We start from the raw sequence: 23,580 nt of genomic DNA on the forward strand, positions 1-23,580 counted from the left end.
GCTGCCATTGAGGTGTAGGAATGCGTGAAATTGGATTCGTCTATTCAGCCACTATAAACATGCTCAAAGTTTATAAGGGTTTTACACTTGATACTTGCTTCTACCGGCATCTACCCCAACACCGTCGCTAGATGATAACCTCCTTGCGTGGAGTATGTAAATAAACGAGTAAGGTGTGAAGCATGCATGTAAGGTTAACATCGTTACACGTATGCAGATGCCCATAAGTGCTAGTACTAGGAACTTTCATTTGATATTCTAAATACCATTGTACGTAGCTCATTGTGAACCAATTACATGTTATCTGTGTTAATCGAACAGAACTATAATACGTTTACGGGACCTTTGGACTATGTTTACCTGACAATAGGTAGAAGGTTGGATTAACAATTTTGTAGGTACGCCTATGTATTAAAGGTTGAATTTGTTTGTTCGTAAGTCAATATTCAATGAAGTTTCTAAAATTATTCCGATCAATAGGCTAAGAAACATCATGGATGTCGCAGGAAAAGTAGCGCTTGTTACAGGTGGAGCAAGTGGCATTGGGAAAGGTATGGTGGAAATAATGCTACGGAAACAAGCCAAGGTATGTATGTCCATCTCCCGTCATTCGGCAGTCACATTTTAGACACCTGTAATTTGAAATAACGTAAATTACATCAAATTAAAGGACAACACAACAACATTTGTATGGCAATTTTCACAGAAGACAATCAAAGCTCATTTGACATGTTCAAGGGCATGTACGATATGTATACCCGTGTGGTTAAATATATGGCAGAGCAAACATGTTTGGGCAAAAGAGGCAAACGATTTTGTCTCTCTTGCCCAAACCTGTTAGCGCTGCCTGTTTGATCTGCCTTAAAAGGCACACCATTTTAGCTGGGAAACATACGATATTATGTACCAGATGGAGAGTGGAAAAACAACACGACAAAATGATCATATCAAAATTCCTGCTTTACGCATAATCTTAGATTTGAAATTTGGATTTCCCGAATTTAAGCCTATAGTAGTGTAAATGAGTAAAAAGCAATGATTTGTTGAAGGGGAGGAGGAGGGGGGGGCAAATGACAGGTTGACAAGGAGCAAGGATTTTTTTTTTTTTTTTTTGTACCATATTGTAAAGTAACACACGGAGGGTGTAAGTAATTATTGCACAATCGCTGACTATAATTGAAGACCGAATTAAGAAGACTAGTTTGCTTATGGCGTCCTGTCAACCCCGGTGGGTTCAGTTTGTATTTAAAGATAGGACGTATGACCGTTCCAGGATTTGAAAATGACCCCTAATTCACGGGGAATCGAGGACATTTGCAGCAATTTTACCCCCTATTTTGCGCGAAATCAAGGAAAATTTGCCCCCAAATACCTCCCCTATTTTTATCATTTTGAGGACGTATTTTCATTTCACCCCCTTATCACGAGGAATCAAGGACATTTTCCCGAAAGAAATACCCCTATTTTTACCATTTCAAGGACGCTTTTGAATTTCCCCCCTATTTCACGGGGAAATGAGGACAATAACGAAGACTGTAGCGGTAAAACGCGGACGAAAGTCCTAGAAATACACCCTATTTTTCATTTCAAGGACAATTTTGCTCCAAAACACCCCTAATTTGGACAATCGCGAACAATTTTGTCCTCGAAAATTCCGCGGACATTTCTTGAAAAGTACCCCTAATTGGAACCATCATGCGTACACATTGTCAGTGAAGACCGAAAATACCGTACTGCGCAGGTCAGCAACCAATCATGTTTGATGTCGTCAGACGCAAACTAGTCTTTTAATTCGATCTTCTATAATAGTAAACCCATTTAGGCCTATAATAATTATTTTTGATTACTTTTGTAGGAAGTTTCCATTATAGATATTAATGACGATGCTATGGAACTAACGCAGACTGAATTTGAATTTGAATTTATAATAATTATTTTGATTTCTTTTGCAGGCAGTTTTCATTGTAGATATTAATGAAGATTCTATGAAACAAACACAGACTGAATTTGAAAAGGAGTTCGGTACAGAACGATTTCACATTTGCAAATGTGATGTAGCATCTAAAGACCAGATGGAAGGTATATGGCATATTTGCAAAAATAAATAATTATACCTGTAATCAATTGGCTCATTTACCTGCTAGCTCATAAATGTATAGCCTAACTTGTGCATTATTTTTTTGTACACAACACACTTAAAGGTTATTCAAAATGAAGTTAGCTGTTGTTTGTGGTGTCTATAAGGAATTCCTCACAGATTTCGTACAAAAGCACCACAGACATGGGTTTACTTCTTTTGATATGGAAAACAAGCCAACGATAAGCGATGCGATATCGAGACTGCAACTTATACCCAATAATTCTAAATGTAAATGTACACGTCATAGTCACATTTTCCTTCCCATTCAGAATGTTTCAAGCAAGTCATAGCTACTTATGGCGCCCTTCATATCGTATGTAATAATGCTGGTATACAGAATGAAGTTGAATGGGAAAAGACGCTACAAGTAAATGTGGTAAGTCATTCCAATTTATTTTATGTTAGACGATTCTAAGACACATTTAGTTTAGTAGTCATTTATTTTGTTTACCCTGTGTGAATCATTTGGTTCACAAGCACAAGAATGGTGTACTTACAGACTTTGTCATCTATTGAATTTGCCCCACAATAAGCCAAATCGGCATTATAAGTTTGCAATGCATTGTGGGACAGTTTTTGCATTTTTAGGACACTTTGTCCTTTGACCTTTCACGGAAATTGTTTTTTGTGCATACAAAATATAATCAAAAAAGTTTTACTTGAATAAAAACAAATTCAAAAAATATATTTATTATATAAATTAATTATCTAAATATTTTTAATTGTAACATTATTAGAATAATAAAAAAATAAATAATAATTAGAGTAATTTTTCCGAAATGTCAGAGGTCAAAGTGTCCTAAAAGTGCTCTCAAAAACCGGAAGTCACAATGGCAATTGGGCTTATTAAAATGTTATAATAGAGCGCATAATTATTACAGATTTGTTATTCAGAGTCCAAATATTTGATTAGGTGTTTTCTCAAATTAAAAAAATCACATTCAAAAATAACATTCGATTGATCTATTATCATATACCGTACAAACTCGATAGTTAGCACATGTGCTTTACTATTTTGAAAACATGAAATTCTGCCAAAGTCCAGCGCTTTATCAACTGAGTATCTATGTAACTATATGTATCTTTACACTTTTGTGGATCAGGGCTCTTCATGTTTGCATGTTTTAAAAGCGCTCGATAATATGCACATATGCTAACTATCGAGTTTTTACGGTATTAGCTTAAAATGAAAACCATTTAAATGTTATGCTAATGTTAGCTAATACGATGTTGCAGATAGCTAATTAAAGTACTTTCTCAGGTTCATACTAACTTTGGTCATGAATATTATACTTGGCTTATGGGAAATAAGCATTTGGTTATCTAAGGAGATAAATAACTCGCCACCTAAGGCAAAAATATTGATATAAAAAATTTAAATATATGGGGTCATTGGGTGAGAGCATAATATAACCTGACCTATGATGACCTATAGCCTTAGAAGTCACTTTACCAAACAACACATGACACTAACTACTCGTATTAAATTTGCTATACCAGCCATTGTTGATGAGAAAATTTTAGCGTGCGTGGTTAAGCACAGTTTATATAGCTGATATAATTTATTCTATGAGTACTACTTGAATAGAATAAATTTATCGTTTGTTATGAGATACACATCTGAGTTACTATAATGCCATATTTACAGTGCACAATAGGGCAAAAATAACATACTAAGATGGTTTAAAAGTACTTTGCAGTACATGAGCTGATGAACACATTTGATGTATTTCATAACATATAATACCGTTAACTTGACATTAATGAACCAGGTGTGTACTTTTATTTAGTTGTAGCTAAGTAAAAATAATGGATTTATATTTTAAATGAAACCTACCCGTCTAAATAACTCCAACCAATTTCTTTTATAATTAACATTTTTATAAAACATAATACCGTTAAATTAACATATTCATAAACCAGGTGTGTACTTTCATCAAGCTGCAGCTAGGGCTAAAAAAATCGAGTCATATGCACTTTCAAAATCTATTATTTTATGTAGCTATTTAGTTATGACCAAAAGAAAATTATGAGAATGGTGGTCTAACGAACCATTTGCTAAATTATTTGCAATATTCTTAATCCTGTGACCAATCGTGTAAAATATTCAACAAGTTGTCCTTACTATGATTTTGCGCCAATATCTAATAAAAATCAAGAAGTTAAATTTTGCTTTCTATATGATAATTTTGGTGTTTTTTTCAAGATTTAAAATATAGCTTGTGTTGTACCCCAAGGGTAAATGCTTGCACCCCTATTATTCATAATAATTATATGTAAATGATAATAAATACATCAAGGATATTCCACCAATTTATTCTCTACGAAACTGAATATAAACATAACAAGAAAGGGTCAGTTTGCCAAGGAAGGACTTAGGCGCATTGATAAATACGGTATGATTGGTTGGTGGATTGTAGAACAACCCCAACACCACTGTACTGGTTGAGATCAAACATGTACCACCAAATTGAGTGATTTGGTTCTTTATTAAATCTCAGAAACCGGGACACAACCGACCTCCCGCAACACACACACCAAGTGCCAACACACAACCTGCTTAGACATTGAGGCCAAAGTAACTAAAACATTTCATTTTCCAACGTGCGGTGTCTTTTCCGCCCTAAAATATCCCTGAAATTGAAATTCTAATTGAAAAATAAGGATCATGACAGATGGAAAAATTAGGGCTCTTTGGGTGACAAAGCATGTGTTCAAAATATGTGATCCTTGGGTGACAGCGATGCTGAAAAGGGGTCTTAACAAACATACACACACGTCACCTCCAAAGTTGGAATGCCCCCCTTACCTCCCCGGGATTTAATATTGAGTACAGCGATTATAATTCTGTCGATTCTTGATAATGTGGTGACCAAGTTAAAGAAAGGGTAGATTAATGTCCCAATATTATCATAACCATCAGCATTGAATTATTAACAATTTAAACAATTTTGTTTTCTATTGCGATCCTAAATAGAACGGTGTGATAATCGGTACCAAGTTAGCTGTGCAGTACATGGAAGGTGAAAGTTGTGGTGGAGGTGTTATCATAAACACATCCTCGGAAGTCGGTAAGAATATCTTTAGATGCAGTGCAATAATTAGTGTAGTGTAATAGTAACAGTTACCTGTTCCTCGTCAGTATGCTAACAATTAACAATATATGAATATTTAACAAAACTTCGTATTGTATTTTTAATCTTGCCTTTTAGCGCTGACTTTGGTGCCTTTCTTCCCCGTGTATATGACATCGAAATACGCCATTCTTGGTTTTACCAGACAAGTCGCTGTGAGTATAATATAAATTTGCATGCATCACCAAAACTGAAAAATAACCCATTTTAGTAAAAATATACATCAATACTTGCACATCATGAAATAGTAACCATAATTTGGAGTTTTCATATCAAAATTTTGACACTGACCTGACAGTTTCGTATGTCTTAAACAACATACTTCTTCAGAGTGATTTGTATCCAATCATCCTCTGTGCTGGTTTTAACACAGCTCCATCCCTTGGAGGCGTGGTCTTGACACATTATATTTTACATGAATGACCTTGAAATAATATTGTAAATTTGAATCTGTTCAATCAGGTAAATTTGCATGTTTCAATATTTGAGGCCTATTTGACCTTAGATAGCATCCGATGGTATATATCTTCTGGGCCCGCTCTTACGCTCGACAGCTTTGGTGCGGTAACCAGGTAACATTTCTCCAACTTAGTAATCTGGCTTTACGTTTCTTCTACGGTGTACCTGTATATTTTGATGACCACTGATTTCGGTGCACCTGTATCTTCAGTGCACCTGATATCACTGATTTCCAGACTTAACGCCTTCCAAAACTGATATGACAAGTTTTCCGATAAATAGTAATATTCTAAAAAATGAAAATCTCAGTTTAACAATTAACAATTAGAATGTAAGGCGTTTTTTCACAGCCATTTTAGGCTCACGCTCCTTTTTATAGATGGTCTCGAATTCAGATTCACTTTTGGGCGATTGGTAATAAAAGGTGATATTTCTTAAAAGCGTTTCTGCTTGGAAAATAGATACATAATTATTGTACAAAAAGTAAATCGTTTGCTTACACTCAAGTTCCCATGTAGTTTTGACTCGTATTCCGTTAGGTACCAAATTTCCGATGTGATTTTTTTACTTCGTAGGGAGGTAACAGTTTCACGAAATTCACAGTTGATCTACTAGCAATGCAAACATATGGTAGATTCGGCTGGTTTTCGAGCTAAAAAGTGAGGCGAGATATCGATTGGTTATAATACTTCATACTCGCCCTTGGTAAAAGTCAGCTTAAGGGTGCACTTTACCCGTTTAATGCAAGTGCAAACGATCTAGATACAAGGTAACCGCAGACAATAAACAGGCTCCATCATGGACTCTATGTATACTATTTTAATAATGATCGAAATATTAGTCGAACACATACGCGATGCTGATAACAATCTGAGAACATGGCTTACGGGAGGGTCAGAACACATTAACAGGACCGACCTCAGTCACAACCGACGAGGTGACCCACAATGACGACGCTTGGATTAAATTGCGATTTGTTCGGTTCAAAATTAAAGGAGAACGTATCGGGGGGACATATCTGACAGTAAACACTAACATTTTGTTGAACAAAATACAAAAGATTTTTTTTCAAAATGTTACAATATGGCTTTAACTTTCTCTCATCATGTAGACATTTGATCCAATAGTGGTGCGAAAGAAGATCCGAGTGAACGCTTTGTGCCCGCCTGGAATCGTTACCAACTTACATACAACCCTAAAAATGGAAAACGAGTTATATGCAAATATTTTTCAACCCCTACTAGACGGCTTTGTTCTGAATGATAATTACACGTACGTATAATAGTATACTGCTCACTTGTACGATGACTATGAAGATAACGATGATGCTGATGATGATGATGATGATGATGATAACGATGATGATAATGATGACTATGACAATAGCAACAACACCGACGACGACGATGACGACGATAAAGAGTTGAAGGAGTGTACCAGATGATATTCTGGTATTCATTATTATCATTTACCATGATCATGTGATTTCCCTGTGGTTGTTGATTTTGTAGGACCCAAGAGTTGGCACAACACTTTGTAAAACTTATCGAAGAGCCTTACCATGCAGCAGCCATGTACGTTCCAAAAGAGAAATATGAAATCATTCCAGATGAAACCAAACCATTCCGAGAACGAACAGGTCTTGAGGATACCTACATGAAGCTCCGTGATGCTGCAGTCGAACAATTATAATGGGAAATGGAAATGCAATAGATATCGCCACTTGCATCTCTAAGTACCGTCCGATATAAAAATGTTGATGTATTTGGGAAAATTTGGCATGTTGTTTTGTCATAGCATGCTCCTCCTTTTCACCGATTTTCAAAATTGTATTGAACTTAAAGCAATAATGTGTGATTTGCATAAAGAATAGATTCCTTTTTAAATGTTTGTTTGGCACAACATTCCGTAAAACTCATCGAAGAGCCATATCATACAGCAGCCATGCATGCTCCAAAAGAGAAATACGAAATCATTCCCGATGAAACCAAGCCATTCCGAGAGCGAACGGGTCTTGAGGATACCTACAGGAAACTCCATGATGATGCAGTCGAACAATGGAAATTGGAAATTCTATAGATCATATCGTCACTTGCATCACGTAACTCTACTATACCAATTTGATTCTTTAGGGAAATCTGGCGTGTTAGTTTATCATAGTAATAGCATGCTCTTCCTGGCAACAATATTCTAACTTTCATTTTAACATAATTAACGTAAATATTATTATACATACTGTTCCATAAATTGTTCATTACGATGTATCTGACTACACGAAACAAGATGACTTATCTTTCCTTGGTCATGTTGGTCAACGTCTTTCCATTTCCTGAGCAGGATGAGCCGAAAGCCTTCTAAGGTGGTGACAGGTAATCTGACAATTGATGGTCATCGCAATCAATATATCCAACACCAATTTATTGGTCACAGCACAACGCATTTGGCTTGAATAGAAGCTAAGTGCAACTTTCAAAATCCGACTTGAAGCCACTCAAGCGCCAATAACTCGACCAAATGATATCGTAGAGCAACAAAAGAGGTATCAAAATGCGCATGAAAAAGCTCCGCTGTATATACATTAAATAAGTTTTTGCTACATATTTCAGTTTCCGATATATCTGACCATCTATAATCACTTCGATACTTTCTGGGTTGAGTTTACTAGTTCATGTGTCTGACGACAAACTCCCCACAGGCCGTGATTCATTATTGATAATGTACCTTAAGGAAAGAAAATTCCTAAAACCTCGACTCCAACTCCAGTTTTTTAATCCCAATATGTCTAACTTACTGGATATTTCATAATTCACTCCACTTCAATTTGCGCGCATTTCATTTTGACATTTGAAAAAATCCGCCTACAAATTTGTATGTTTTTGATAGAGAATAAACATTTTTAAAGTAAAAGTAAAATGAAAATAACAACAAATAATGTTTCTTCCCCTTAAACAAGACCAAGGTAGGGTAGGGGGATAATAGGGGTAAAAACACATTTTTTGGAATTTAATTACACCCACTTCAGGGGTGGTGCATTGGGTAATTTGAGAAACCTACATACCAAATTTAGGCATATTGCATGAAAAAACCCTTGCCCCCTGCCAAAAAACGAAATGTGCAATTTACCCTGAATTACACACAAAATCCCCATTGCACGAATCTATATTACACAATCTACTGCTATTTAATCTGGTTGCAAAGTGCTAGCAACATATGTGTTCTAAAATATTTGATGTGAGTGAATTGTTCGTGTCCTGAACCAGGTTGGAAACATCATTATAATGTATATTATGTAATAAATGCATCCCACTAAAGATAAGGGGTTAATTCCACTGTACTATAGATATACTCCCTGGAAACACCAGCAGATGAGCTCTTTTGTGGCTCTCACACTACACTGTGCTTCAGCAGTGCAATGAATAAGGTCATGAGGTTGGTAGAGGCAGATATGAAGATGGAACAGGTGTTGAAGGGCTTCATGGTAGATCTAGAGTTAGACAGTAAGAATGCCAGTCTAGCAGGGCAAGCACTGGACATGTGCTTCAAACTGGTAGCTCCTGAATACTCTCACAAACCTTGGAACCGCTACAAGGAATTCCTTCTCTTCCTGGAACAAAGGCATGTATCCAGTGTACTGTTTAAGGATAGCAGATTTGGATGCTTCTACATGGCAGCAGCAGTCCCCATGACAGAGTTCCTTAGTCGGAATCCTCACATCAACATCCGCTTAACCTGTCAGAGAAGTTATGGAGCTTCCTTATCTTAAAGTAGCTCTTGTGGTGTTTGCCTGCCTGGGTGTGCACTTGGTGGAGCCATTCTATGCTAGAAAAATAGAGAAAAATGCTACCCATACTCATCTCCAAGATTTCTACAAAGGACTGCATACAGGTTTGGGTCAGCCTATCAGTGAAGACTTTACAAGATTCATCAAGCCTGAATACCCCGGGGTATCTGATGATCTATTCTCCGGTGTGAAGAAGACCTATAATGAGGAAGTCAGCTACGCTGTCTCTGAGCTTGCTGAGGAACACATTAAAGAAGTGAAGAAGCTGACTCACTTAATGATACCCCACCTACATACATACTGTCCTAGCAAGGCAGAATAAGGAAGCATTCCCAATGGAATATCCTGTCAATGACCAATAAAGTGACATTGCTGCAACACCGGTTCACAATATTGGCACGGAGAGACAATGTGGGACAGATTACAGGCAGAGAAAGCTACGCACATTGAATGCAGTCAGCAGGTCAGTCATACTTCAGAAGAGCCAGGAACTGAGAGCAGGGCAAGTTCCTTCCTTCCGCGGCTTCAAGGCAGCAGCAGAAGCTAAGCGGGAGCTTGAACTCAACTGGAGTAAACACATGAAGGACAAATTTGAAGTAGGTGCAGAACAGAGACAAGAAATGGACCAAAGGAAAGGAATAGGCTGGACATGCTGGACAGGCTCAAGTCGCGCGGTGGTCCCTTCACGGACAGTGTGGACGTTGAGACCTTTCTACCAGACCCAAGTATAGATGGTGGTACAAAGCAACATAGGATGAAGCTTGAGATACAGTTTGCCAGAGAAAGTACCACTCTCCTTCCTAAGGTACATATACCCCATTTTCAGAATAATGGTAACACTGCCGAGTGGAAAGCGGAAATTAGAATTTGCGCAGGAGTTTGGCGATGCCCTCATGACCTACCTGGGGAGGTGAAGTACCAGGACACTATTATATTATGAAAACTTTCTGCAGACTCTCGACAAGCTGGCCTGTTAGAGCAATTGTTTATGTCAAGAAGTGAACATCATTTAACAAGGTGCCCTACTTATCAATTTATTTGAAGTACACCTACTTATCAGTATATTTGAAGTCCCCCTGTAATTACAAACTATACACTTTCTGTATTTGCCGACCTATGGGCACATGAGAGTGGTGTTGACCCAATGACCCCCATAAAATGGACACATATTCTGAAATTGTGAGGTCTTAGTAGTAGTGAGGTCTGAAGACCCCCAAATCTGTTTAAAATACAAATCTGTTCATGTGAGGTCAAGTAGTATACATAATTACCTTAGTCGATTTCATTAACGTGTTATCCTATTGACTCCTGTACTAATCTATACAGTTTTTGGGTGTTTTGGGGGAAATTTTGATTTTCAAGGGGGCAAGGTTTTTTTTAAAGCCACAACATCACTGATGGTCTCAAAATGCTTGTATTGAGGGTCTTAATCATTTCCCAAGTGGGTGTCTCAAAATTCTGACCTTGCCATTTATCCCCCCAGGCTACCAAGGGCAATAACACTTTTTATTTCAATGCCAATGAGGTTAAGAAAATGGCAGTTTTTCTTACACTGAGTGGGTTGACATTCAAATGTTAGATGTCTCTTGGACAAACATTAAAATTGGGTATTGCTATAAAATGTGTCATAAAACAAAACGGTAAATGCTAATTCCTTGATTTTTTCACACACGGTTACTAATGGATATATTATTTATAAAATGTTTTAAAATTAAAGAGGTTCAACTCGGTTCTTGAATAAAAATGGATTCTTTTCTCTATTGCACTTTTTTTTTTACTCACCCTGTACTACCGCCATAATCAGATAATGTTAATGAACACCCTGTTGAAATTGAACTCGACTGATGCCCAAATCAGCAAACATTGATCTGTTCGGTCAACATAATGTAAATACACCGGGTACTTACAATATTTCAATCAATAGCGAAAGAAACATAATGGATATTGCAGGCAAAGTGGCGCTTGTTACAGGAGGAGCAAGTGGTATTGGGAAAGCTATGGTGGAAATAATGCTTCGGAAACAAGCAAAGGTAAGTCCATGTTACCTCACCTTTCAGTGACTACACATTTTAAAATCATGCAATTCAATGATGCACATCATAACAAACATATGTCAACAACAACAGCTTTATCATGGTTATAGTATATTAATTCCCACTATTGCATAGACTCTCAAATATAGTAGACTGGAAATTTCGGATTTCTCAAAATTAAGGATGTGTAAATTAGGAAAGGACAATTTTTGGGTCGAAGGAAAAGCAATTTTTATTAACACTATTGTTAAAAGTAACAGACATAGGGTGTACATAATTATTGCCCATTTCTGATTAGCGAACCCATTTATAGTGTTTGTTTTATTTATTTTACAGGCAGTTTTCATCATAGATATTAATGAAAAAGCTATGAAACAAACGCAGACAGAACTGGAAAAGGAGTTCGGTACAGGACGAATTCACGTTTGCAAATGTGACGTATCATCTAAAAAGCAGATGGAAGGTACGAGAAACTATGAGAAAAATAAAAATATTGATAAAATAATAAACAATGTTCTCATTTGATAACCCTCCATTTATCATAATAACTTGCAAAAAATAATTTAACAAATCGTCAATTGCCTATTAAAACATTGTCATAGTTTACCACAATTTTGACCCCGAGAAAATGGTCAAATTGGCTTTATTTTTTACACTTCCTGTAATAATTTATATAATTTCGGTAGTTTTCTTTGTGACGAAAATCGTAATAATAACTTAATTTCAATAGCTTCAAACTAGCAGTCAGTCCTTCGTATAAATGCACAATTCGACAACCAACAATCTTAAAGGGATACCTCATAAGCATAATTCTTCGTAACTTTTTTTTATATAAATATCGAATAATACAAACAGAAACATTGCCCTCTGAAGACAGAATAGAAAGTGACACAGATGATATTCGACAATGTGGTAATTCTAAAGATATGTTCTTTATTTCCCATGCAGAATGTTTCAAGGAAGTCATAGCTACGTGTGGTTCTCTTCATATCGTGTGTAATAATGCTGGTATACTGAATGAAGTTGAATGGGAAAGGATACTGCAAGTAAATTTGGTAGGTATTTTCTCGGTTTTATTATTATTATTATTATTATTATTATTATTATTATTATTATTATTATTATTATTATTATTATTATTATTATTATTATTATTATTATTATTATTGTTCATGTAAGAAGATTCTGTGAGATAAAAGCTAAGTATGGTGGGGTTTTTTTCTGATATACCGGCAGTTCTCCATAATTTTTATTTCAAAACTTTATTTAAATACGATAAAAATCAGATTCAACATAATATATATTGCGCCGAAAAAGTATCATTATACTTAGAACAAATCCCAATTTTAAAACTAAAATAATATTTAAGTACGTTTATTTTTTTAACAAATCTAATCCTGCACATTATGACACCCCAGTTAATCCAATGTGACCCCAAGAAGTAAGGTCACAAGCATTTAATTGGGAGAAGGTCCTGTTTTAAAAGTGACAAGGCGGAAAGATTCCAACAAGCGTAACAAATAGACAAGACTGTTTCTTCACTCAAGCTTTATTTAAAGACGTAAATGTATTTCTCACAACTTTTTATTTTATTTTTGAGTTCTTTTGTTTCAGTTCTCTTTAGTTCATTTTGTTTAAGTTGCTGTGCATCGTTGTCGCATGCTCCCGATCACATTTGTCACTTTTAAAACTGGACCTTCGTCTAATCAAATGCTTGTAACTGTCCTTCTTGAGGTTACATTAAATTCATTATGGGTGTCATAATGTGCAGGATTAGGAATTTTTGTTTTCAAGTGTAAGGATACTTCTTGGCGCAGTATTATAGTTGTTCATTCACTGATATATGAATATAATAGATTAAAATTGAAAATATGGTATTGAACACAGTACATGATGACCAGGGAGGTGTCCGTATAGTACCATGTACAGTTGTAACGTTCATATTGTCGTTTCCTACTGTGATCTTAAATAGAATGGTGTAATAATCGGTACCAAGTTAGCTGTGCAGTACATGGAAGGTGAACGTTGCGGTGGAGGTGTCATTATAAACACATCCTCAGGAGCCGGTAATAATACTAAAAACAAGCAAATTATAATGGAAAACAGAGATAAAAAGAGTAGATCGCGTCTAAAATTCTGACAACTAGACAGAAAATGCCGTACTGTAAAATGACTTTTTATCTCTGTCTTCAATTAAATTAATATCGTTCTGATCTACTGACGAATATGGATCACTATAGACCGTCTATATAACCTGGATTTGCACTGCAAAAGAAATCGGCAATGTCGCCCTCTATGGACAGTAAAATAAAGTGGACAGTGTTTATAGTCTTCTTCGGTTCGTCACTTTGAAAAACTTTCAAGATAGACGTATATATGTGAGTTGTATTATTTGTTTTCGGATTTGTTTACTTACGCGTATTCTTAATCTCATTGTTTAGCGATATCCCTTCAGCCGTTGACACCAGTGTATGCGACATCTAAATACGCCATTCTAGGTTTTACCAGAGAAATTGCTGTAAGTATATGAGGTTGATAAACACAAAATAGTTCGCAAGTATAAGGATAAAATGCAGCTTTCTGGCATAGGGCGAAGAGATAGAAATAATACAATATTTGAGACGTATTTAAAAATACCAGATAGTAGTCTTCGATTATTTGGCCTCAGACGACCAATGACGATCATAAAATGACCTTATACAATTGACCATTTCGAAAAAATATCATTTCGTAGATTTGGATTTGTTCTGTATAGGGTCACCGATTACATAAAACCGATGTTACTTAAGGGATCTAAAATGAGCGTTTATTGCGTTTCGACAGTATTTTTGTGGGACATGAGAGCACCTCAGACCTATCGAATTGCATTCTGAATATGAAGCATGTCTTTCTGATATCAAATAATTTTCATTTTTGAAAATCACAATATAATACAAATTTTATGACAAATTATAAAAATTTGATATTTTTCAAATTTTTGATATATAACAGTCCTCGAAGTAAATTATATAAATCTAATGATATATTCTTAAAGTGTATGTAGCAGAGGAAAAGCCGACGGTCAATTGAAAATTTTGACCTTTCATATTGAAGATATGGATTTTTTCCCCAAAAGACCTAATTTTTGTTGGTGTTTTGGGAAAAAATCCATATCTTCAATACGAAAGGTCAAAATTTTCAATTGATCGTCGGCTTTTCATCCCACCTACATAGACTTTACGTATAAATCATCAGATTTATAAAGTTTACTTCAAGTACTGTTAAATATCAAAAATATCAATTTTTAATGATTTGCCATAAAATGTGTATTAAATTGCGAATTTCAAAAATCAAAATTATTTGATATCAGAATGACATTCTTCGTATTCAGAATGCAATTCGATATGTCTGATGTGCTCTAATGTCCCAAAATAAATACTGTCCAAACGTTCATACCCCAGCCCTTAACTTTCTCATATTTAGACTTTTGATCCAATAGTGGTGCGAAAGAAGATTCGAGTGAACGTACTGTGCCCGCCTGGAATCCGTACAAACTTACTTACAAGTCTAACACTGGAAAACGAGTTATATCAAAGCATTTGGCAACCTCAGCTGGACGCTTTTTCAGGCCATGAATACACGTACGTATATAGAAAACTGTCCACAAGTAAATGTTGCTGCTGCTACTGCTGATTTTAATGATTCAAATGTGCCTGTTACATATTGTGTGCTTTATTGATTGGCCCGTGGTGCTTGTGTGCAATACAACGATGCGTTCCAATAGAAATTCGTTTAAATTGCAACTTTTGATTTTGTGGTTTGAGGCTTTGGAGGCACATATCTTGGTCAATTCTTGTTCGATTTCCACGAACAGGGTGTCAAAAGAGAAAGCAAAGTCCAATTAACAAAATGTATATTTCAGAATAATCATAAAATATCAGGTTGTTGAACAGCAAAGATGACTATAACTGACGATTTTCTTTGGTTTGCCTGGTTAGGTTAATATGAAGAACAAATTTTAATCTTTCCCCAGAACAGCCAAAAGCGTTGAAAACTCCCAGTGCATCGAACCTGCGACCTTCGTTTACTACATGTAACTGAAATAGATGTAGTAAAAATACAAGAGAGTAATTTCGTTTTTCTACCCGACAAAAGTTTTAACTGGATTTTGTGAAACAAATAAGATACGGTGATATATTCATTATTGTATCATGATTATAATTGTGATTTGCATGTGGTTCCTGCTTTTATAGGCCCCAAGATTTGGCACAACATTTTGTGAAACTCATCGAAGAACCTTTCCATGCAGCAACCATGTATGCTGAAAACAAAGAGAAATACGAAATCATTCCTGATGAAACCAAACCATTCCGAGAACGTACAGGTCTTGAAGATACCTACATGAAACTCCGTGATGCTGCAGTCCAACAATTATAATGGGAAATGGAAATGCAATACGTTATACAGTCCAGGCAAATTTGTATAGGCGTACTCAATTCAAATTTTCTAGTTTTAAATAGACCATTGAAGTATGATTTTTTTTATATATATATAACTTGCCAGGAAAATTCTGGAACAACAATTTTATAGTAAAATCAATGATGTAAAAATGAATGCTGACCATGATTGCCTGTATGTATTAAATTTGAGAAAATTTATTAATTAGGGACGCATCATTAGATTCTCAGGGAGGTCATGGAAGTTTGGGTCAGGCAGAATTTTTTTTTCGCCTCCGAAGGCAGAATTTTTTTTCGCCGCCTTTTTTCAATTTTAATGTATACCTTTATACAAAGTTGGGTGGGGGAAATTTTTTTTTTACTCATATGTGAGGCTAATTTGTTTTTCGTCTCACGAGTGGGCGAAGTTTTTTTTTCGTCTCACTAGTGGGCGAAGTTTTTTTCAAAAAACTCCCATGCCCCCCCTGGAAATCTAATGGTGCGCCCCTTAATTGTTTTAATATACAAACCTCACAGCAAATAATTTGAAACTCGAAGCAGATTTGTGTGATATTATATTTTCCAAAAATATCCAAAACAAGATTCATGATCAAAAATAAAAATATCAAAAATAAACTACATGCACAAGGATCCATTTCCTGATCAGGAAATTCGTTAGGGCTTACTGGTGGTTCCGTCCGGTTAGGGCCGGTTTCAGTGTCTACCAGACGCCTTTTTCTACACTATTATTGTTGTGACGATCTTCTGTTTGCCGCTGATGCTGATAGTTGCTTAGCAACGTGGTTGCCAGTTCTTTTTCCAAGAAGATCGTGCACTTACGTCCACGGCGAATTCACCGTGACCTTTCCAGCCATAAACCCGCTTATTGAAGATTAAACCGATATATGCAGTACTAAACATAGTGTCACGCAGTGGCTGGACTCTGCTTCTAGAGTAACCCTGACTCCATTTTATAGATCGGCTCCATAACAGGGTCACTTTGACAGTCCGAGTCCATGCAAGAAAGCTTACTATTATTAGCTTTACCTCACCGTCAGGTTAAAAATGTTCCTGTGGAATCCAGATCAAGACCAAGTTAATCAGCTATTCTTTTTTGTTAACTCTGTTTTCTGGTTTACTTGTATGTTTTTTGCGCCTTGGATTAGATTTTAATTTTTTAGATAAATGGCGCATTATAAATGCTTATTTATTATTATTATTATTATTAAGTTAGCTTACAGCATGAATATACACCCCATCACAACGTCCAAACACCAGCACATGATACACCATGCGAATGACCAGCATGCTGAACAGCAGCAAACAGTAGCATCATAGTGCAAAATGGCCGCCACCACAGCAATACACGTGTATCGCGCGATCGCGTCGATGATTCTGAATGTAGAGTCAATTGAGCGGGTAGAGTCAAAAATGAGAGTCATAACTACCACGTCGTGCACGACTACACAGGTTGAGTCATTTGACTCCACGGGTAGAGTCAACTGACTCTCTTGTGACAGTTAGGCGAAACTATAAAACAATTTCAACCTAATTAATAAGTAAAAATTCAGTAGCTTTTAAAATAATTTCGCAAGAGCATAGGCGTAGATGGGGGGGGGGGGTGAAGGTGAGATAACCCCCCCCCCCGATATTTTTCCAGGGGGGATGGTCCATACAATCATCCCACTCCCCAATGTTGACGCCTGAATATGGCTTTCTTTTTTCATAAAATTCCAACCCCCAATGTCAAAAAGAAATCTACGCCACTGCACAAGAGCGAAATAAGATCATTGATTTTTCTATGTAAACCAATGGCGGGCCTCCCCCTCCCCCACCCTCTAATGTCATCTTTGATGGCCGGTCCTAGCCCCGGGTAAGGTGCTAGGGTAAAATAAACTCAAATGAGCCCAAAGGATGAATCGACGATCAGCTTAGGTCGTTTGGGCGTGCGTTTTTTTATGACGGATATGACGGATAACAAGAGATTGTAAACTACCGTACATCATGTAGACACGGGCATGTAGAGTATCAGTTTGATGTGGACTTGACCGATGCCCTAGTCAATAAAGAATGAACAATCAAATAAATTGGTTATCTGTTCGATTAAGGGTCGCATTTTGAGGTCGGAAGTTGATATTCAATATACGAACTTACATTAGTCTGCTCAATGGGCTAAGAAACATCATGGCATATTGCAGGAAAAGTAGCACTTGTTACAGGCGGAGCAAATGGCATTGGGAAAGCTATGGTAGAAATAATGCTACGGAAACAGGCAAAGGTATGTTCAAGTCGGTAACGGCACATTGTAAACACAATGCTAATGAAAATAATGTTCCACACTTCAAAACAACAACAACATTAAGCGCTCCACAGACTCCGAGTATTAGACGTACAATATTGTATGTAACATAATATACGTTATTTAATCTATTGCCATTCTATTTCCAGTAATGTTTAAGTTCTAACGAATGTTTGATAACGAAAAATCGATAATATGTTACATATAATATCTAGCAGAAATATATTATTGATTTTTCTTCATCAAACATTTATATAAACCTGCACGCTAAACAATACATTATCTAAAACCCGCACGCTAAACAATAGATTTTAGATAATACGTGCACGCTCAAATACTAGAAATACTACTTTCACATTACTATATAACTTATATAACTATGTTCGATATAATATACCACCAAAAAAGAACGAATATACATCTGTGGTGTTAAAATAGTTATAAGGTATGGTATTTTTTCATGCGCACTTTGTAAATCATAGGTTACAAACTGTTCTATTTTGCAACTATCATTGCCATAAATTATGATTAATGAACTCAAATAAATCAAACATCAAATGAGAATAATCGAGCTTCTATTAATTAAAAAGGGCTAAAAACAGGTGGACCATAATTATACAAGATGACACCATTACAAAATATTCAGCATTTTACTAATGAATTAAATGTAGGCCTATATAAGATAACATAAACACCCCCGGGAAACACACACTAGCGTATAATATCATGATCATGCTTTATAATACTGAACAAATTGAAAAATTCCACTGTTGTGTGTTTTAACAATATGAGTAGATTTTAAAGTTCAAATTGTAGAACTATAAAGTCCAGTTGATATTGATATACTGTAAAAGTAGAAATTTTCGCGAGGTTTTTATTTTCGCGAATTTCGCGAGTGGACATAAAATCGCGAAAATAAAAACTCGCGAAAATAACCTTTTGCATTAGGTTTCTATTGTATCAATATCAAAACTGCGAAATTTAATTCTCGCACAATTGACAAAATCTTCAAAATCGCGTAAATATCTTCTCGCGAAAATATTGACTTTTACAGTATAAGTTTATTCTCTCATCTCCATTCACCGTAGTACTACATGTAGTGGGACGTCAAAATCGACTGTTTCCAGGTCAACTGCTTCAGTGCGCTCTGTGTTCGGAACCACGATATTAAATGATCACAACATAAAGTCAATTGGTTACAAACCATGCGTGAATAAGTTACTAAAGTATGACGTATGGCTCAGTCGATACCATTGATAGAGCTCTAACTTATACAGTGATTGATTTTCTTGACCAGTTACTAGTAAATGCTACCTGGTCAATGACCTGACGGTGTTTTTAAAATTTCAGATATTTTACCTAATATTCAAACTAATATAATGAATGCAGCAATTAATATTGCCTATTGTTTTAATACACTCAAAGTATATGACGGATAATGTACTCGTGCAAATGCATTCGTCAAGATAATCGCTCGAGCCTATCGGCTCTCGAGCTAAATGCAATAACTCCACGGCGCGTGCGATTATCTTGACAAATGCATTGCACTCAGTTCATTATCCTTATCATAAAGAATACAATCAAAGCTCATTTAACACTTAAGGGGTGGGGTATGAACGTTTTGACAGTATTTATTGTGGGACATTATAGCACATCAGCCATATCGAATTGTATCTGAATACGAAGAATGTCCTTCTGATATCAAATAATTTTGATTTTTTGAAATTCGCAATGTAATACACATTTTATGGCAAATGATTAAAATTGATATTTTTGACATTTAACAGTACTCGAAGTAAACTTTACAAATCTGATGATTTATACTTAAAGTGTATGTAGGTGGGATGGAAAGCTATGGTAGAAATATTTTTTGCGCCTTGGATTAGATTAATTTTTTTAGATAAATGGCACATTATAAATGCTTATTTATTATTATTATTATTATTATTATTATTATTATTATTATTATTATTATTATTATTATTATTATTATTATTATTATTATTATTAAGTTAGCTTACAACATGAATATACCCCCCCCCCATCACAATGTCCAAATACCAACACATGATACACCATGCGAATGACCAGCATGCTGAACAGTAGCAAACAGTAGCAGCATAGTGCAAAATGGTCGCCACCACAGCAATACACGTGTATCACGTCGATGACTCTGAATGTAGAGTCAATTGAGCGGGTAGAGTCAAAAATGAGAGTCATAACTACCACGTATTGCACGACTACACAGTCATGTTGAGTCATTTAACTCCACGGGTAGAGTAAACTGACTCTCTTGTGACAGTTAGGCGAAACTATAAAACAAAATGACTATTTCAACCTAATTAATAAGTAAAAATTCAGTAGCTCTTTAAATAATTTCGCAAGAGCATAGGCTTAGATCCGGGGGGGGTGAAGGTGAGATAACCCCCCCCGATATTTTGCCTGGGGAGATGGTCCATACAATCATCCCACTCCCCAATGTTGACGCCTGAATGGGTTTCTGACCTAATTAACCTCATATTTACCAATTTTAGCCCAAAAAATGCAAATTTTCGCCCGTATTTACTCTCGAGCTAAATGCAATAACTCCACGGCGCGTGCGATTACCTTGACAAATGCATTGCACTCAGTTCATTATCCTTATCATAAAGAATACAATCAAAGCTCATTTAACACTTAAGGGGTGGGGTATGAACGTTTTGACAGTATTTATTGTGGGACATTAGAGCACATCAGCCATATCGAATTGTATCTGAATACGAAGAATGTCCTTCGAATTCTGATATCAAATAATTTTGATTTTTTGAAATTCGCAATGTAATACAAATTTTATGGCAAATGATTAAAATTGATATTTTTGATATTAACAGTACTCGAAGTAAACTTTATAAATCTGATGATTTATACTTGAAGTGTATGTAGGTGGGATGGAAAGCCGACGATCAATTGAAAATTTTGACCTTTCGTATTGAAGATATGGAGTTTTTTTCCTAGGCTAAAACACCAAAAAAATTAGGTCTTTTGGGGAAAAAATCCATATCTTCAATATGAAAGGTCAACATTTTCAATTGACTGTCGGCTTTTTCTACCAGCTACATACACTTTAAGAATATATCATTAGATTTATAAAATTTACTTCGAGGACTGTTATATATCGAAAATGTGAAAAAAATCAAATTTTAATAATTTGTGATAAAAAATTTGTATTATATCGTGAATTTCAAAAAATGAAAAATATTTGATATCAGAAAGACATTCTTCGTATTCAGAATACAATTCGATATGTCTGATGTCCCACAAAAAATACTGTCGAAACGCTCAAAACGCTCATCCCAGAGCCCTTAACTGCACAAGATACCCCACATTCACGTTAGTGGATAACAAGGGTTTCAAATAGGACCTCCCCCCCCCCCTCTCTGCAAGAAATATTTCCATGACTTTGCGCAATATATTCATACACTAAAGTAAGCAATCTTGGCACAATATTGTTAAAAGCATCCGGAAAAGTAGCATACGGAAGGTATTACAATTATTATTAAAGTCAATTATTATTGTACATTCCCTGACAAGTAAACTGGTGAATAATTTTGATTTCTTTTGCAGGCAGTTTTCATTGTAGATATTGATGATGAAGCTATGAAACAAACGCAGAATGAATTTGAAAAGGAGTTTGGTACAGGACGAATTCACGTTTGTAAATGTGATGTAGCATCTAAAGACCAGATGGAAGGTACGAGACACTATGTGAATAAATAAATAAATAAATAAATAAATAAATAAATAAATAAATAAATAAATAAATAAATAAATAAATAAATAAATAAATAAATAAATAAATAGTAAATAGATAAATAAATAAATAAATGGTATTATTTCCAATTACATAGCCCATTAATCTACATATAAATTCAATTTAATTTAAAGCAATATTTTAACATTTGCTGAGAATGACGCCCTCAATGTTTTTTTAAATTCCTAGGTTCATACGATTATAATGTACTTTAGTAAACTAACATACAAAAAAAAGATCTGGGTGCTGTATGAACTAATGAGAACGGGAATAATATCCCTGCCTGTCACAACGTTTACATTTCACTTTACAACTTGAGTTTCCGTAAGCATGTATCTGATTGTCAACTATTGATACTATGCGCACTGTTTGACTACTATATCAATTAGGCTGAAATTGAAAAATCCAACACTTGTGATTTATATAATAATAGACAGCTTCAGGCTAGTTGTCAAAACTAGTTGTCATAATCATACTTTCCTTCCATATCACACAGAATGTTTCAAGCAAGTCATAGCATCGTATGGTGCCCTTCATATCGTATGTAATAATGCTGGTATAAATAATGAAGTTACATGGGAGAGGATGCTACAAATAAATGTGGTAGGTCGATTTTATTTACGTTAGAAGATTATGTATACTGCGCCAAAAAGTATCCTTACACTTGGAAGAAAAATCCTAATTTTAAAACTAAAATTAAACCCATATTTGGGTAAATTTATTTGTTTTGTCATTGACTCCAATGTGACTTCAAGAAGCAAAGTTACAAGCCTTTGATTCGACGAAGGTCCAGTTTTAAAAGTGACAAACTGGCCTATATTCAAAACTCCACGTACTAGACTGGTTTGAGAGTGGTGAATGGCTAATTTATGCGTGACTATAATTTAAAACAAAAGAAGCAAAAGAAAATCGAAACAAAAGAACTGACAAATAAAATGAGAGTTAAGAAAAATACAGAGAAGTAAAAACTGAAATAAAAACTGATTTGAATAAAGCTTCATTGAAGAAACTGTGTTATCTCTTTGTTGCGCTTATGGGAATCCTTTTGCGCCTTGCATAGACCAGTTTGTCACTTTTGAAACTGGACCTTCGTCTATTCAATTGCTTGTAACTTTACTTCGTGGGGTCACATTGGATTCAATGGGATGTCATTATGTGCAGGATTGGATATTGCATCTATTACAAAATCAAATTTACCCAAATATGGTTCAGTTTTGAAATGGTGATTATTTTTCCAGGTGTAAGGATACTTTTTGGCGCAGTATATATGTAAAACACTTATATTTACCCTCATTTTAATAGCTCTCATTGAATCATTTATTGTTAGATGCTTTTCTCCCATTATGCTCAGGAATGGTGACCGTACAGCTGTTCCTCGGAACATCTGCCCCACACAATTGAAAAGTAATGATAGCCAGCGGGTAATTTTAAAGAGTTTTTTTGCCTCCACAAAAACGGGTCTACCAGTGAACGAACCCGGGACCTCGTGCACCAGACTTAAACATCTTCTGCATTGTTCTCCTGTAAAT

The 23,580-nt window shown here is 35.5% G+C and overlaps 3 protein-coding genes across 3 annotated transcripts in view; all 3 read left to right on the forward strand.

Annotated features, from left to right (window-relative positions):
- The first annotated feature begins 475 nt into the window (after nucleotides 1–475).
- On the forward strand, nucleotides 476–7,447 carry LOC140138413 (15-hydroxyprostaglandin dehydrogenase [NAD(+)]-like). The gene is made up of 7 exons (XM_072160310.1): nucleotides 476–586; nucleotides 1,953–2,079; nucleotides 2,410–2,516; nucleotides 5,118–5,211; nucleotides 5,353–5,429; nucleotides 6,845–7,005; nucleotides 7,245–7,447. Exons 1-7 carry the CDS (start codon nucleotides 494–496, stop codon nucleotides 7,423–7,425), a joined length of 840 nt encoding a protein of 279 aa, XP_072016411.1. The 5' UTR covers nucleotides 476–493; the 3' UTR covers nucleotides 7,426–7,447.
- A 4,004-nt stretch (nucleotides 7,448–11,451) lies between these two features.
- Nucleotides 11,452–16,088, forward strand: LOC140137167 (15-hydroxyprostaglandin dehydrogenase [NAD(+)]-like). Its single transcript, XM_072158819.1, has 7 exons — nucleotides 11,452–11,544; nucleotides 11,884–12,010; nucleotides 12,496–12,602; nucleotides 13,520–13,613; nucleotides 13,989–14,065; nucleotides 15,010–15,167; nucleotides 15,780–16,088. The coding sequence occupies exons 1-7, from the start codon at nucleotides 11,452–11,454 to the stop codon at nucleotides 15,961–15,963; spliced, it is 840 nt and encodes a 279-aa protein (XP_072014920.1). The 3' UTR covers nucleotides 15,964–16,088.
- A 2,058-nt stretch (nucleotides 16,089–18,146) lies between these two features.
- The window catches only part of LOC140137168 (3-oxoacyl-[acyl-carrier-protein] reductase FabG-like), a 7,786-nt gene continuing 2,352 nt past the window's right edge, over nucleotides 18,147–23,580 (forward strand). Inside the window, exons 1-3 of the mRNA XM_072158820.1 lie at nucleotides 18,147–18,240; nucleotides 21,869–21,991; nucleotides 22,548–22,654. Coding sequence (XP_072014921.1) covers nucleotides 18,147–18,240; nucleotides 21,869–21,991; nucleotides 22,548–22,654 — 324 coding nt within the window. The remainder of the gene's footprint in view (nucleotides 18,241–21,868; nucleotides 21,992–22,547; nucleotides 22,655–23,580) is intronic.

Source organism: Amphiura filiformis, chromosome 17 (genome assembly GCF_039555335.1).
Source record: "Amphiura filiformis chromosome 17, Afil_fr2py, whole genome shotgun sequence".
Lineage (NCBI taxonomy): Eukaryota > Metazoa > Echinodermata > Ophiuroidea > Amphilepidida > Amphiuridae > Amphiura > Amphiura filiformis.